Raw genomic sequence first — 18,119 nt, forward strand, 5'->3', positions numbered from 1 at the left:
GGTTCTTACTGCGTGCTTGAAGAAGGGAGTTGTGTATTTTTGATGTCATACTTGCCTTGATGTGTCAAATAGTGTTAAATACTCTGCAGATAAGAACTGACATCACTCTACAAACACTAAAATGACTTATGCTGACTGTGGATAACCATTTAGGTTTCAATTAAGCCTTTTTAGTTTTTCGTATTTTATCGTTTAGATGCTGTCATGCAACAGATTAAAAAAATAAAAAGATGGTGTTAATGTGAATTTGAGGGTAGATATGTTTATAGCCTAGTGTGTATAGCCTCACATGAGTGAGAATATGAGAATCAAATATGAGAAAATTTTCCATTCTGCTTCCTCTTTGTCTTTTCCTGATGATACCAAGAAGGACATAGCAGACTTAGCTCAGTTAGGTAGATATTATTTCCAAGTAGATCTTCCCGAGCAGTTGTCATGTGTTCTTCACTGTCCTCTTCATGGAGCAGCGGAGAAATAATATATGCTTCTGTGTGCATACTGTGTATTAATTTTAGTTGGCTTAATTTTGTACAAAGCTGTGGTAGAGGACATTCATGGAGTTCCGAAAGAATGTGAAGTTTTCGGAGGTAACTTGGGAACACTGAAAACCATTGACTGAACTTACTCCCAGCAGACTTGAATGTGGGAGAATTCACATTCATTTTTGGAAATATCTAAGTGGGATTCCTTACCTCAAATCACAAAGGTTATTGCTTAATTACAAGAGTAACAAAAACATAATGGAAAACACAGCTGGGAACAACTGAGTCCTCAAAGACTTTCTTTATTGCCTTATCCCAGCATTGGACAATAAAGCTTTGCTTCTGTCCCCGTGTTCTCTCTGTAACAAAACTGCAAAAACAAAATTAGATTCAGTAGACCAACACCTTATCTGGAATCAATATTTAGATGCTAAAAAATGAAGTGATATCTTGAAATTAATTTTTCTTACTCTTCATCACACTGTACTTGATGAAGTTATGTTAGTATTTTTCCCCAGACCGTGGTAGAAACCTACAAATACTGCTTGGATTCCCTTGGATACGTCTGACCTCTTCTAAAGGCGCAGATTATCCAAAGAGTGGGAAGTCATGAATGTTTTAAAACAAACCAAAAGCTGCTGTTAGGAGAATCTGTCAAACACCACTTCCGGAGTAAAGGTGATGTCGGGGGACACAGATGTGACACTGCAGCACCCAGGTGGTTGTCGCAAATTGTATTCCTCGTCTGCAGGTGCTATAGCACAGCACTTCTGAATCTGTTACAAAACGTATTTTCTGGTTCTTTCAATTGAGTGATCTCTCATGACTTTATTTCCACTGAAGTGTTTTACTGTAGTTTTGTCAAAAGAGGTGAGACTTCATACATGTGTGTTACACTGTAAAATCCGTGTGTAGAAAGTTGATTGTCTTTAGATACTCATTACCAAATGTCAGAGAGGAAGTGCTGCAAATCAAACAGCATGAGGGAGTTTGAATCAGATGCTTTGTATGCAGGGAATATCCAGGAGCTCTATTGACAGGAACTAATCTTTATTCCAGCAGACATTATTAGAGGGAACCGAAAATATTATACTCACGAGAAAATTGGCTTCTGGTGCTTCATGGCCATACTCAGTCTCACTGAGACACTATCTGAAAATTTAATGCTCTTGTGCTATTAGGACCTTTTCTTTTGTCAGAGGTCAGACCCACACCTCCTGCAATTATAGATGTTGTTGAGGAATAAAGTCCACTCCCTGAATCTGCTTTTAAATGTGCTGCTGCAGAAAGTACCAGTAGGAGCTCCCAAGCATCGGGAGGATGAGAAGCGACTGATCAGATGCATGCTGACTATATACTCCCAAAGAGTATGTAACCTGTCTGTCCATTGGCTCAGCAGAAATGCCAGCTTGTCTTTCATCCAGCCCTTTTACTCAATTCATCTGATAGAATCAACCAGAAAAACTTGTTAATTCAGGAGAAACATACCATGTCAGGATAACTTCTGGCAGCATCCAAGTAGGGAATCTTAGACACAACCAGCAATTATTAGCAATTAGTTAGCATCCACTTGGCTCTTATCTCTATGCGATTTGCAAGTTTTGAAGCATTTTTTGCAGTTACATTCATCACTGTGTGTCCATATTTCAACAAAACTATTAAAATATATTAATAAAGTCTCCCTCTACTATAGGCAAAAGTTTTCTTATGGCTTTAATGGCAATAACATTCAAAGCAGCTTTTTTCAACTTCAAGTGACTTGTGCTTGATGAATTCCTTAAAGCTAAGTGCTAAATATGTACCAGGTTGTGATTGACTTTTACCTGAATTGGCTTTCTGTATGGACTTTCCAGACCTCGTTAACATTAAACAAAGCAAATTTTCATTGGTTACTGCTGCAAAACCTTACCTAATTACTAAAAATAAAAGGGGATTTGAAAGTAACAGTTTTCTTGTATGTCATGTAAATAGCTCACAGAGGTTAAGTTGCTTATACTGAACGTGCAGAAGTATAAACTAATGTCTCTTCTGTTTTGGGATTAATTCATTTTCAGGGTAAAGATGACCTACTTGGTGTGGTGTAGACTCATTTTTGTTATAGAATATTTTAAAAGTTTGTACTCTGCTCTCACATTCACAAAACATTACATGGCAGGCATAGCACACCATTCAGCTGCTCAGTTTGGCAAATCAGTGCTCTGCTTGCTGATTAAATAGAATGCTATTGTCAGTTTGCTTAGATGTGAGGGACTCTCATGGAATGCTTTTGCACTGTTTGGTAAGTAAGACTGCTAGGAAGGTGTGCAGAAAAAATATGGAAGTTTTCCTGTAACTACAATTTTTTTTTTTTTTTTCTGAAACGGATACTTCACAGTCACACTCCCCATCAATCTTCTCTTCTTCAGATTCTTGACTTTATCCTTGTACTTAGGTAGGCAGCATAATTGAAGTCAGTGAGTGTCACGTTCCCTGTATGCTCTTGCATTCAGGAGACTCAGGGTTGAGGAGAAGAGCAGAACTTCAAGGCACTGCAGTACACGCTTCTAGGGGAAGAAGCCAGTGTCACAGAATCAGCTGTCACAGGTGATACCATGAATGCTGTTGAGAGCAGCGACTAATCTTAACAGGTCTCTTTTTTGTAGAATAAAGTTAAGATAGCTAATACGTTTCATATAAATTTTCTCTATTTTATAGTCACCTTGATTTAATAGAAGTTGCACTGATGAAGTTCTGGATAGTTAAGGATTCTAAGCTTCTGTGAAACTGTAGAGTCAGGCTCAAAAGAAGTGATAATGTTTTGACAAATATTAGAAATAGCTGCTCAATTTTAGAAGTGACATTTCACAATGTTGCGAAGTTGTGTATCAATAAATGGACTGTATAAGGAATATATTAAATGTACATGATGTGTTTACCATGAACGTGTTAACCTTATTGTTACTGGAGCTACTGATTAATTCTCTTATCAGGTGGATATTCATACACAGCTGCCTGTTAATTTTGTGAAGTTAGTGTTCAGCCTTTGTTATACCGTACATCAATCTCAGTGCTAGAAAACACAAAAAGAAGTTGTGGGCAGGGGCAGGAAGCAGTTTAAGAACCCATAAAGCCTGCATTCACCATGTTGCTCATTGACAGTTGTGGGACCTATGACATTTTCATATCCCAGTTTAGATGGTGTTGTCTCTATTCTGTCAGAATGTTATATTACCCCATAAAGGTATAGAGTGAAAATAGAAAATGTGAGTAATGGAGTACATTCACATAACGAGAGTGACTTAAGTCTGTGTTGCTCCTCTGGTCCTATGACTAATGTGTGCTGGTCCACTGTGTTAGAATGTCTTTGACTCACACTTATTTCACAGTTCAGAAGGGCTCCAGTCTATTTGTGGAGATGCTCCTTTTTATCAACTCATTTTATGTTATTATCTGGCAAAAGGGATCATGTATGGTATTAATTCCATCAGTTTTATGCTCTTGGGGTTGATGTTTATACTATCCTGATACTTCTGGGAATAGATGTGCCTTAGTGTCAAGCCATATTATGTTGTCTGTGCTTTGCAAAGTGGTCACGTTCAAGGAGAATTCAGCCCAGCAAGGCAGTATGTTCTAATGTTTATAGCTACCCAAAATGTGTTACTGTCAATGAGTGCATGAAGTGTATTTTGTTGTTCTTTTTTATCTTCTTGCTTTTTGTTTTATACAAATTTGCAGAATCCAATAATTAAACCAAATCTTAAGTTCTAAATTTCTTACCCGGAAGTTTGTTATCTTTTATAGGAACGTGATAACATGGAACAACTACTTCAGCTCTAGCTTCTGAAATCCTTAAATTAGACCCTTACACGTGCATGCTTCTGCAACCCCTCTGATTTAAGTAGAGTTAATATGCTGCAGCTATACATGTAACAATATTCAAATTAGTAGGTGAAATGTTTTCTTGTTCAAAAACTATGGTGTCTCTTAAGAAACTAACATTTTGATTAAATGATGCAAACTACAACATCTCACCATACAAATTTTCTTTTTTTTTTTTCTTTTTTTTTTTTTGCATACAACGTTTTAATAACACTGCCACAGTATGGAGGGGAGGGAGGAGGAAAGAAAGAAAAATTTGGAAGTAAAAATAGAATGACCATAGTGAGTGCTGTATGCATATAGCATATGTATTTTTTCTTTTTAGCACTGCTTTTGTAAACATTACTGGTTGGGAATTAATTTTATGCTTCTTAATGCTGGTCCACAGTGCTTCAATTCTAACAACAATTTGAATGAGATTTTTATGGGAAAAAGCAGGAAGATTTACCCGGCTCTCATCTTGGAGGTTACAGTATGTTTAAACAGATATATTTTCTTTTAGTCTAACCTTGTCTGGAAGATATAGGAAAACTAATTTGCCTTATTTACATATGGCACAATCTATCCAGTATTCAAGGGTTTGTCAGAAACAGGAACATTGTGCATTTCCATGGTAACAGATGGCATGCTGACAGTATCTGGCTCGTTGCAGCTTCGTCTAGGCAGGCCAGCAATTAATCAGCCATCTACATGCACAAAATTCTTTGTGAGTGAATGGCACTGCTCCTCTGTAGTGCTGCCTGTGCTTTTACAATTTTTGTATTCCTGCAGGGCAAAGTACTTTTTTGTCTCTTACGCTCATTTTCAGTAGCTTCCAAAAAAAAAAAAAAACCACAGTAAAGAATATGAAAATGGAAACAAGTCTGCACGTAATTTGGAAAATACATTATTTCTTCAGCATATAAAATGTGTGGTGCTCTTGTTTTTATTCCATTGCTTTCCTTGTTTCCTCTCTCTCCCTACTATACATAGGCTTTCTGTGCCATGTACTTCGTTCAACCTATTTGACAGTCGAGCTTTTTGCAAACAGGTCATTCTCCAAAGGTGTTCAGAAATGGAGCGGTCATCTGGATGGCTGGGCTAGGAGCTCTGGGGTTAAGGACAGCCTTGAGCAACACTCCAAAGACATCTCATCTCCTTTTTGTAGAATGGCATCTTATGTCTCACCATGCTGCCCTGCTGGCAGCTGCATTGTACCAGCGGGGTTGGGGAACTAGCTGTGTCCTTACATTGTGACTGATCTTCTTCATAATTAGTGCAAGATTTATTTTATCAGAGATAATCTGTTAGTGTTTGAATGTGCTGTGGGAGAAAAGAAACTCCTTAGGGTGCTTTCTTATTCTTCACGTCTCTGCCTAAGGAATAGCTGGGTTAGAGCTTTGCTACTGCTATTCACAGATGTAGTGTCTGTTGACAGTGCTTCATATCCAGCTGCATAAGAGCATTCTTCTCCCTTCATCTTTGGAGAGATCCTTCCTCCTTCCTTTGCAGGATGATACTGTCACAACTGCTGCTTTACAAAGTTCTCAGGGAAGTATCAGTGTTCCTAATTTGGATTTCAGAGTCATGGGATGTGATACTTCAGGGTTTCTATTGGTAAAACCAGGATCTGGTGGTTGAAAAAGTACCGAGGTCAAAATATTGGTAGGATAGTGGGGTCTGTGGATGTTGTTAGTTTTTTCTTAAATCTCTGAAAAAAAGTGAAAGACTTATCTCTTGAGATGAGGCTGTATGCTGAATAGGATTAGTATTCTTTTCATGCTAGCCTGTAGGCAACCAAAGAAATTGAGAGCTTTGTTTTTGATGGAGAACTCATCCAGATAGAGCAGTATTAAGAAGAAATTTGTTTCTTAAGTATTTACTTCATAGCGTAGCTGGATCTCTTACTGCCAACAAGACAAATATCAGCAAAAATGCTGGCCTTAGCTGCAGTAAAGTTCTGATTATGTGACCTGAAATGATTAGAGGGAATATTCCAGGCAAGTTTTGCTTCCACATCCGTTATTTTTTGGGTGAGTTACTGAGGTCCAAGCTCAGTTCTAAAGAAGTCATGGTGCATGTTATTTTAATGGTGAGGTAGTCAACTTTCTTTAGTCTTTGTTAATCTTTTGTACCTGTTTGTTATGTCATGTCAAGGGGCCTTTATGCTTGTTATGGGCTTAGTCACTGCACGTTTCTGTTCTTTGCTCTAACTGGTCTCTGAATCCAAGGAAAATTTATAACAGATGTAGTTATCAAGGCTTTGTGAACGTTTCATCCTAGGCATTTCTTGCTTCAAACTTGTAACTGTCATTTGTGTTAAATTTGGATGTCATTTTTTAGGATAAAGGATAAATTTGGCTGCCATCTTTTTAGGGTTCTTTGCATTTTTAAATCTAAAATTTCCAAGCCTCCTGCTCCTCCTACTTTAGACTTCATTTATCCCAGTAGGAAGAAAGGGTTTCCTTGGCAGTCGACTTGGTTAGGAGAAGACACGGGGGTTGATTTTGCTGTATGTGGCCAATTATGTTGACCTTTGTGATGGCAGGCCTGGAATCTCGAGTTTTCCTCCTATTTAGGACTCCTTCACAGCAGCATAATGCATTGCTGCCATGTCAGTTTGTGGTCTAATATTTTTACAACCCAGCAATGCACATTTGGAGTTGTGATTAGCATCCTTAATTCCTAGAAAAAAAAATGTAAAAGCCTTGTTAGAACTAGAAAGCTGAAGTCTAAAATAGTCCACCTGCTGTTCTAAAGAGTATTATTTTAGTGCCCTGGGGACATGCAAAGTTGTAACCTACTGATGTCAGGATTAGATTTTACAGAGCTTTTTTAATATAAGTGTTTTTGATAACTTGGCTGAGCTTTTTCTGTTCGTTTCTGTTTGCCATTTCTTAAAAAAGCATCCTAAGATCCTTGGAGATGGTAGCTGATAAAATGGATGATGCCCAATTTCTTTTTCACCATGGGATATAGATCGTTTGATAGTTTAAGACAATTATCAACTTGTCACAAGAGGAAAATATTTTTCCTGGAATTATTGCTTTAAGTTGAATTTTATTCTCTTTCCAGTTCTGTTGTTAATGAATGTGGTAGAATTGGTTTTCTCATACGAGTAACTTTAATAGTGACTTAGACATAAACAACAATAATGGAAACATACACAAATTTGTTTCCAATAATAATAATATTTATGCTACTTGTTTTAATGTGCTTGATTGGCAGAATTGAAGCAGAGGTGAATGTTCGGTGTTCACTTAAGCTTAGATTCACAACTGCTATTGCAATAAAAATCCCACCGTCATCCTGAGATGAATCAGTGTTCAGATCAGATCTCTAAATACGTGAACTACATTCCCCCTGCAGTGTGTGTTAGAACTGAACTGGGTGGCATGAGCATCTGTGGGGTTAGCAGGGGACCATTCCCAATCTTAGTGATGGTAAACTGCCAGTGTTGTTCTGTTCAGCAAGAAATTTAAATTGAACTTCCTTTCCCTACTTCTGCTTATTAAAGTCTCTGTTGCTAACCATGTCTTACCTAACGTATTCCTTCTCCCCTCACCTTTAATCTCTTTGTAATAATTTTTCTCATTTTTTTAAAAAAAGTTTATTTTTTCTTAAATTTGGGGTACAAAGCATTGGAACAAAAGGGTTTGTGGACAGACATAGATGGCTGCTGCTATGAAGCATTTACAGGTTAAGATGAGACCTGTCTGTATGGAACATTATTTCCTTGTGGTTATGCTTTTTTTCTTGATGCTGAGAAAGCTGCTCATGTATATGGCCTCTAGACTTGCTGCTGCATGAGGAGGGCATGCATGCTGCCCTGGGGTGAGCCGCTGGCAGCCCTTCCAGCCATCCCTCCAACTGCCAGCTTGCAGGAAGAGACGAGTTTCCTACTGCAGGCCTTAGCAGAAGGGAGATGTTTTAGAGGATGCCTCCCGAGTTTTGAAACTTGTGTCTCAGAAGATTTTTTTCTACGTGAAAAGAGGAGTGATATTTTGTGTTACCGTTTGTCACTGATTTAAGATGTCACCTCTGCTTTCAGTCATACAAAGGTGAGCCTGTCATTTTGCCTGCCTTCTAAAAGTAGTCACAGGAAACAGACACCAGGTGTTGAATCCTGGTGAAATCAAATTTGCTTACCACATCCCTCAGTCACGTACCTCACTTTGAGTAAGGGCTCAGCTGATGTTCTTTTTCCTCATGCAGAACAGGTAATAAAGTAATAGAGTCATAAGGAAGAATCTCGATGATTCCAATTTGTCAGAGTGCTTAATTGAGAGCCTGTGAATTTGACCTGTTGACAGATGATGAGGAAGCTTCTTAGGGCGTCCCTTTTAAGACTGAAATTCTTTAATGTTTTCTTAATCAATTATCAATGCAGATAATGCTGCTATGAATGATCAATTAATAAAATGTGTATTAAATCTGTTAAAAACAACTTTTTAAGTGTTGAAAAATGACTGATTAATAGCAGACTCCTACTAAATGTTAAGAAAACAAAATGTATGTCTTTTTTTTTTTGGCACTAAAAGAAAATTACAGGTAACTCGGGATGAAATGATAATTAGAACAGCAAGTGGTACTGGAATAGAGCAAATTAAATCCTTTAGGTATCTTGCAGTTATGCTGGATCAATCTTTACTTTCTCTAATCACTTGGATTATATTGTTCGGAGAGTAAACTTGTGATTGGGGGATTAATGCTTGTATAATTTGACTCTGGATGCCAAGAGAATTGTAGCTCTCAATAGTAAATATTGTCAATTACTTATTCTGGTTTTATAATTTACGTTGCAGCCTCCTGATAAATTCTGATTCTAATCCTGTCAATATATGGGGTTTTTTGTGTTTATTTGTTTAGCTTGGTATGAAAAACCATTGTGTTTTCTCTTTTGAGAGAAAGGGGAGCAGGAGTCCCAAGATACCTGCTGTTCAGCTCATGGCTCCTGCAGACTGCATTGGAGCCCTTTAGGGTTCTTCCCTAATCTCTGTGGTGCTATATTCTTTCTCATCCCTCTTTACAACAGTGAAGAAAAATTAGATTTTCCATCACAGGGATCACGACCACCTGCAAAGGCTTAAGAGGCTATGCCAGTGCTGTCTAATACATGCTCTTCTATCTGCCACTAGATGAGAAGGTGAGAAAAATCAGTGGTCAGTGAAATACCTATCTTTGTTTTCTTACAAGGCAAGGTACTTAAGGATGAGTCTGGCTTTAGATATATGTTTAATCCCATTTTAATCAGTGTGATTTAAGGCAGATATATGCTGAAGTGCCTAGTTGATTATCAGGGTGGAGAGTGATACACAGATTTTGAAATAGATACATATAATGGATCTGTTTGTGGGGTTTTTGTTATTATTTTCTTTCTCTGTTGCCTTAAAGGTTACTCAGTGATGGTCATAAAAAGGCAAAATAGGAGGATATTGTAACAAACAAAAGCTCAGGAATATATTAAACACCCTCAAGTCTGTCAAGAGTTTGGAGACGTTCTGGTGCCATTTGAATTTGCTCAGTAAAATGTTTTGCAGTGATTATTTTGTAGAAAAGTACTGGGAATAATGATAGGCTAAAAATAGCCACACAACAAGCAATGAAATGCAGTCTACCCTCCAAATCCTGGGATGGTGCTAATGGGTCAGGTAATGCTGAGTACTCTTGAATTAAATGGATGAGTCAGTAAGGGGAACATTGGCAAGCTGTTGACATAAAAACCAAAGCAGAACAAAGGCATGGGGCAGGGGCCACAGTCTGACAGATTTTACATGACTTTCAGTTACTTAACAGGTAATGGCTCTAATCACAGTGCAGACCAGACTCATTCCAAAAAAGCCACTACTGCAAATTTAGGATTATTCCATATCCAGACTGTGGAGATTTTCACATCTGTGCTTCATTTCATCCCATGAAAGAGAATGGGGAAAAAAATAAAAAAAAAACCTCTAGACATCTATATAGTTTGTTCTTTTTTCTTAAATGAATCAGTCTTGCCAAGGCTGAGTTTTGTATTTGTTTATGCATATTTTCAAGGCTTAGATAAAAGAGCACTTATTCAGTCTACCATCAACACATTGCTGTGGTGTAAGGGGGAGGGAAGGGAACCCACAGCATATATGGAGAATATATAAAGATTTGAATCACATGGGTGTTCTTTTATTTGCAACCATCATTTATTTTCTATTTAAAAACAAATTAAATAGGAAATGAAAGAAAACATAATACAGATCTGGTTTTCTCTGGTTGAGAAAATGGTAATTAAAATAGTGAACATCTGCATGACAGGATATTTCTAAAAAAGGAACTGTTTCTTGATTGTTACATATTTTGATTTTTAAAGAAATGCAAGGAATTTAGGACCTCAGCAACCACTGAATCTGTGTAAGATCTGGATCCCTAATTGTCTTTTGTGCCTCTCTGGAAATTACCCACGTGGCCTCCATGTTTCTGGTGGTGTTGCTGCCATTCACGGAGCCCAAGCTCACCAGTATGAAAGCTGTTGATATTCCCCATTGCAGCAAAAAACTGCCAGTGTGTTCTGACCTTGACAAAACATTTTGCTGCGTAACACACTGCTGGGTGGGATGTGCATTTTTTGTTCTTGCACAGAATCTGTTACAATAAGCACTGTTTGCAACTCTGTGATTAATGACTTCTGTCTCCAGAGCTCTGTGCAGCAGCACAACTATGTGAGAGAGTCCCGTAATTTCCTGAAGACACGTTGTCACAATGAGACACTTTTTCAGTTATTATGTGGCTTTTTGCACTCCGTTTTGGTATGAACAGACAAATGTTTATTCCCTTTATACAGATTTTCTGCACACGCCTCATTATTCTAACTTACAGCTGCGGGTATAGTTTTGCCCACAGAAAAACCAAACTAGTAAATACTGATAAAATAAGGTAAAACAAAAGCACCCCAAACTCTCTGGATCTGGAACTGTTGAAATAGAAGCTGAATTGCACCAAATTCACATTTTTTATTATTTTAAAATTTACAATTTGTGTGTGTGTGTGTAGGGGAGTATAGTTTTGCAAAAGGCAACTATTATCAAGGTGCTGAAATTAATTGGTTGCTTTAATTGAGGTAGATTACTAGCTAATGCTTTCTTGAATACAGTAATTCTCCTATTAAATTATCTTCGAATAATTACCTGAAATTTCTCAGCTGCAGGGACTGATGGCTATTTAATTGCACAGTGATGTTGCTATATAATTACTTAACAAGGTGTCCTTTAATAGTTTAATTCCCCTTTTCCAAGGGAAAAAAAAACCTACAGATACAACTTAGATTTTTTAAGTGTTGTGATTTTACTTTGGTTTGGTTTTGAGGTGTTTGGGGTTTTTTTGTTTGTTTGTTGGGTTTTTTCTTTTTGTTGTTTTGTTTTTGAGATAAGTAAAGCTTGAATCAGTAAGAAAGCTATTTGTTGACTTGCTTTTAAAAATAAGCCATTGGCTCAAGCATAGATTAGGAATGAGAAGTGTTTTGAAACTCAGGAGTGTTGATGCATCCCTTTGCTTTCATTAGATTTATTTTGGATTTTTATAGCATGTTTTACATTACGCTTGGAAAGAGACATTAGAAGCTTAGGTCTGATATGGGAAGACTTAACTATGTTTTTGCAGAGTTTTGTGGATAAGGAGTTGTCCACTTAATGGTGTATCCTGTGCTGACGCAAAGCAGATTGACCAGGATTTTTAAGCCTTTATTTATTTGTCCTGGACACAAAGTGTAAGTCTTGCTGCTGGGTCCTATCAGCTGGAGAAAGCAACTGGAGAAAACAGCCATTTGTTGAAAGATTTTCTTTTTAATCTGTGTATGTATAGATCTGCTGGACCTGTAGATTATCCCAAAAGATCAAGTTCTGAACAATACCCGCAGTCTATTTAAAAAGTGAGGGCTTCTAATTTTCTCTTTTTAAAGAGTAGATGCACTGACCAGTGACCCCTAGATGCATTTTCCACTCAACTTCCATGCTGAGCCACAGAAGGAGCCATCCACAAACATCCCCACCCAGAGCCTGGCACTGCTTTTCAGAGGCTTGGGGCGTTCAGTCTGGATCTGCCAAGTTCCATCCTAAACATCTTTCAGTGTAGGCAGAGGTCTTTCCGAACAGGTCAATGAGGCTGTGCAGAATACATACCATATGGTCAGTAACATGTGTTGTGAACCACTTTAAAGAATTCCAAAATGCCTATTTGTATATGCCACCTTAAGGCTAGCAGAGAAAAATCAAGCCAGTATTGTAGAACTGTGATCTGTCCACAGTGATGAGTTTTTGGACACAAAGGATGAAAGCAACATACCAGTGGCAGTGGGTTACAGTGCACGTAGCCCAGGCTGTCAGGGATGAGGGATCCCATGCTACAGGTGTTATCCCATGAATATACAGTTCTTGATTCAGTCATCTAGGGTTATCTCCACCTTATCAGAGATGAATAGCAAAAAAAATTTTTTATATGTCTATCAGTCTGGAAAGCCCGATATGTAATATTCATTGCCTGCATTTTCGACAGTGTTCAACTTCACAAGAAGGCCAGTGGAGTGTTCAAATCAGACACTAAAGGCTGGATTTTTTTAATTACCATAAGCTGATGCAGAGCTGTTGACTGGATGCAATTTTTGTCAATTTGCATAAATAAGGCTGAAAATTGCAAGACACTCCTGAGATATTTTCCCTAATGCTTCAGTTAGGGCGTAAGAAAATCATGAAAAGGAAAGAAATATTTCAGCAGTCATTTATTGTGTCAGCACAAATCCATCTTTTTTCTTCTAACTTCTTAGCATTTAATGTGAAACAGACAATCTCTCTTCCTTGGCCGTGAGCAGGGTTGGGCCTTTGTCTTCTGTGATCTAAAAAATATGTTATCTTTGCAAAGTGCCATTTGTGCCGGAGGATGGTGGCCCAGGCCACAGGTGAGCCTAGAGATCTATGCAGGAGATGAGCAGGAGCTGAGCACTTGGCTGCTGCTCGCAGGCAAACAGCTCTGGTTCTCTGTTACCAGGGAGTCCTGCATGGCCCTGGATGCTCATCCCATCATCAGGTGTTTGCAGTAATACAGGGGAACAAAATGTGTTTGCATAGGCCCGATATAAGAACTGGAGCCCAGCTCTGGTAGATTCTGTACAGTGGTTTGCTGTCCTGTCCAGACATGAGGATATAAATAAAAGTCCTGAGACAAAATATTGCTATCCTGAAGCACCTTCAGCCTACTGGAGGTAGAAGGTGTCGTATGTAAATGGAAAGACTAACGGGTGTATTACTAGTCACTTCTGCAGAACATTTTCAAGTCTCCCAGAAGTCACTTTTCTTGCTTTTTCATTCCTTCTCCTGCTTTTTTTCCTTTGCTTGACCTCCACTTGTTCTTCATCTCTTTCTTCCCCATCCAAACCCTCCCTTTTGATTCCCCACCCTTTTTACTTCACTCCTCCCCTCGCTCATTCTCTTCAGTGTCGCAGCAGTGATAGTCAAAAGAAGAAAGGCATGGAATTATGTGTTACTAAATGGGTGGTACTGATGGAAAATCAGGAAGGAGGAAAAGAAGAATTAATTATCCTTAACATAAGAGTTAAGAATTTTTTCCAACTAACACTAATATCTGAAGATATCCTAAATTTGTGAGAAATGTGAACTTTCCTTCTTCCTCCATCAGAAGACTGTACCTAAAGTGTCAGAAAAGGAAAGTAACCTGTAAAGAGGTTTTTTCTGTAAGTAACCTGTAAAGAGGTTTTTTTTCCAAGGTTGCTGAGCATTTGCTGATTCACTGCTACTTAGGAAGGATGAGGTGTAACTGTAATCTGTTACGTTGAGACCTTTCTATGAAAGATATGAAACAAGTACAATTTGTTGTTGCAAGGAGGCAGTTTGTATAACCATTCTCTGACCAGAAGACCAGCCACTAATTTTTGGTTTCTCTGTTTCTTGCAGCTGATAAGGAGAATATGCCAAGTCAACCAGATGAGTCAGCACAGGCAACATAAAGTGAGTTTGTTTGCTTTTTTTTTTAAATATTCACACTCCATGAAAACTTATTGCAATATTTCCTACAGTTATAAGCACAGAAAAGTGCTACTAAGATTTTCTTAGATTTCTATTTTAAATGTGGCTGTGTGTCCACTTAGTGAAGGAGTGGATGGTTAAACTACTGTGTTTGCTCTTAAAACAAACAAACAAAATAGTTTCTACGTGTCTTTTTTTTTTTTTTTTTTAATCAAAGGCTGATAACATACATTAGCAATGGAGAATACTGATAAAATCTTATCAGCAGTTTGTGCCAAAATCATTTCCTCTTATACGTTCTGCTAATATGTCTGCACTGGGGTGAAGACTCCCTGACCTCTCATCAATGCAGGCAAGATTTTGAAAGTCAGTTCTTTTCTGCCCTGGAGTAGAAACACATCAGACATGGTCTCAGTGCGTATGAGCAGGTAGTGTTTCTGTGAGCTTGCCGGCTTTTAATTTTAAATGAGGAAGAATACTGATAATATCCCAGCAACCTATTAGAGAATTAAAAATGTCAATTTCAATTGCAAATTCATTTTACTTGGAGGGATATGCAGACACCTAGACCTTCTGTAGCCCTATGCAGTGCTTGGCATCTGGAGAATGATTTTCTGAAATTTGAGGGGGGAAATTACAAATGGGTATAAAGTTGGTAGGAGTGGTATTGTTCCCTCATTTTACGTTATTTTATACAGAAAAATAACTGGAGAAAAAGATTGTAGAATTTCTTCTCATGTTTTGTCATTACAGCTGGTGTAATATTTACTGAAATAGTTATGTTTGAGTTCCAAGAGGGATTTTGTGCTAGGGCCATAGATAGAGTAATCATGTGGCTGCTCTGAGCCATGCGATAATGAGAAGGGAAGGAGTGGTGTATCTTCTCTACTACTTTAATACCTAATTTCCATTTCTTCAAGAAGAAAAAGAGCTCTCGAATCTAAACTTTGCAGAAAATCTCTTGACCTCTTCCTGTCTCCATTACATTATACAGGAATTCATATGTGGATCGTGTGTTATGTCTGGGTGTTAGACCAAGCTATCACGTACCATGTAAGGGGTGCACCCAGCTGGGGAGCCTTACTGAGGTGGCTTCTGGGCACAAATTGCTCTGCTGAATACCTCGTCCCTCCACTGTTGTGCAACACAAGGCCTCTTCCCTGTTCAGGCATCTCAAATACCAGTGTGATGGTTCATAGGATCAGCTCTAGCATCTGGGATCCTGAAGCAGGAGAGGAGCCTGAAGCTGCTCCATCACAAAATATAGTCAGTTGTGTGCAACATGGAGTGTAAAAAGTGAGCATGAATCCATCAATTCATAGCTCATGAGTCTGGAAATCATGCTAGTGTTTCTTCAAAAGGGTATGTTTGTTGCTGTGCTTTGTCTAGATTAATCTGAAAATGTGAATAAATGTCAAGATATTAGGTCACTGATGAAGGAGAAGTTTTACAGTTCAAGTTGGCAAAAAAATATTATTCATAAAGCTTGGCTTCAGAGTAAAGCATTTTAACTGTATTCTCTTCATCCTTGTCATGCTGTAGAAAAAAAAAAAACGTAGATCTTGATTAGCTGGTTGTATATGTGGGTGCTGTTAATCATGAGCAACCAAGACCTGAAGGATAGTGGCAGTCTTTCAGCGTGCCAGGTATAACATCACAGAATTTTTATTTGACAAACAGATACATAAGTTAATAATATTTATGGTGATGGCACTGTTTTCATAAGGCTTTTATTTCATAAGGTTTTTATTCGTACTTTGTAAGTCTACAGTTTTGGATATTTTATGTCTCTGAGTAGCTAGAAGTCAATTTCTTTTGGTATGGAAAAAACTGTTGTTTTCCTCATACACTCAGTGGAGTGCTAGTACTTGTTCCTCTGGCGGTACTTGGGTGAGAGGAAGACAAACTTGGGTTACCAGAAAAGTCAAGAATTAAATATTTTCTAGTAAGACCCCTGCATATAAGGGGTTTAAACATTGTGGCAATTATATCTGATATAAAATTCAAAGGTATGCACATATCCCTTATTGCCAAAACCAGTTAGAAGGATTGTTCATTAGGGCTAGACTTCAGCACTAGAAAAAGGCTCGGAGCAAAATTACAGTTGCAAATAAAATAATTTCAATTAATTACATTAGATTTAACTCTCATCCTTTGGATTACACAGGTTGAACTGGGTTTTCTTTTATGGAGGTCAAGAAAAAGAGAAAATATACTCTTCCATTCCATATCAAGGTGTACACAAGTCTCCTTCCCTTTATCAGCCTTTTGTGATTCTACTTCATGTCCTCTTCTTTTCCTCAGTCCTACGGCTTTCTTCTGTTTCACATTCCGGATGCTGGGGATTCACTTCCCGGTAGCAAAGGAATAATAACCTTGTTTCTGACTGTCTGGTGAACTTTCCAATTCTTTTCATCTAAATGAGATATTTTTCTCAAAATAGTCATAAAATATTCTGGCTTTGGTTTAGATTTGCCTCATTTATTTAAAGAGTAAAGATGAAAATACAAGCTAAGCATGTGAAGTTTACATTTTCATGTAAAACTATTGTATCTCAAGTATCAAGTCTACAGTCATTACAAAAAAGAGCAATGTAATTATTGTCCTTGAGCAATTACCCCCAAAGTTATATATGGTGTTAGACTTATTGCTTCCATCTGGTGACTCTCAGATGTCTACATTAAACTGTGCTTCCAAATGCTGGTGTTTATTAATAATAATGGGAGCTTTTTTCTTTTGTAGTTATGAGGTAGAATTGGTACTGATTTAACAATGTGTCCTGCACTGAATCTAACTGCTAATATGATGCAAGTGAAAACGGTCCTTTTAAATGTATCAAACTTTATAGATCTTTCAATGAGAATTTCCACTTGCCTTTATTCTAACACATTCCTTCTAAAACTGTGAACATTGACGTTTTTGTCCTGAAAATCATTTTGTTTTATGTTATTGTGAGTACATTGAAAATGGTGGTGGTCATCCTTGTCCCTGGTTGGAGGCTGCAGTGGGGCCGCAGCCAGGAGGGGGCACATGGAGCAGCTCTTCCTCTAGCCCTGCAGAAACAAATGGCGTCATCAGGAAGAAATTATGCAGGGCTTCAAACAGTACCTTTTTATAGCACTTCAAATGCACCAGTGAAATAGTGGCAAGGAGGGAGAGCTGCACTGTTACATAATCATAGAAAGACATTTTAATTTTTTGTCCCTCACATTTTTTTTGCATTTTGTGCATTGTAAGTCTACAAATGGTACTTAAGACATAAAAAAGCCAAGCCAGTTTTCCTTTGGGTATAATAGAAATAATTTCTGTTAGACTTTTATTAAAAACAAAAAACAAAAAAAGCCCCCCTTGTTTCTTCGGTATTGTGCACCTGCATTAATTCAAAAGGTTGTTCTGAATGCTGCTGGTAGGCTCGCCTTGCTGGTAGGTGGAAACTCATCTACAGGTCCGGAGGATCTAGATCACAGTAACTGCTAGGTATGACATGTTTAATCTTGGGTAAGACTTGCAGCACTCTGGGCAATTAAGTGTCTGTGTGCACCAAGTGTGTACTCAACTGCTTGTATAATTTGCGTGAATAGCTGGTTGCGCGCATAAGTACATAATTAATTAGCTGTCTGTTCTATTAACTGCTGTGGACGTACAGCTATATCTGTTTTCTTTTTTAGGAGCATTTGTGAGAGATTTTCAGTGCTTGTAGAATACACAAATAGATAAGGAGTCATAAATACAGCATTTTGTACGTGCAAGTAGGATCCATACAGAGTTGTTTTCCTAAACCAGTAACTGCTAT

General features: G+C 37.9%; 1 protein-coding gene across 1 annotated transcript in view; it reads left to right on the top strand.

The window, feature by feature from the left end:
* The window catches only part of LOC149916677 (uncharacterized), a 193,402-nt gene that overhangs the window by 57,869 nt on the left and 117,414 nt on the right, over positions 1-18,119 (top strand). The window contains exon 2 of the mRNA XM_090147765.1: positions 14,255-14,308. Coding sequence (XP_090003891.1) covers positions 14,285-14,308 — 24 coding nt within the window. The 5' untranslated portion in view covers positions 14,255-14,284. The remainder of the gene's footprint in view (positions 1-14,254; positions 14,309-18,119) is intronic.

Source organism: Phasianus colchicus, chromosome 10 (genome assembly GCF_987193195.1).
Source record: "Phasianus colchicus chromosome 10, bPhaCol1.hap1.1, whole genome shotgun sequence".
Taxonomy (NCBI): domain Eukaryota; kingdom Metazoa; phylum Chordata; class Aves; order Galliformes; family Phasianidae; genus Phasianus; species Phasianus colchicus.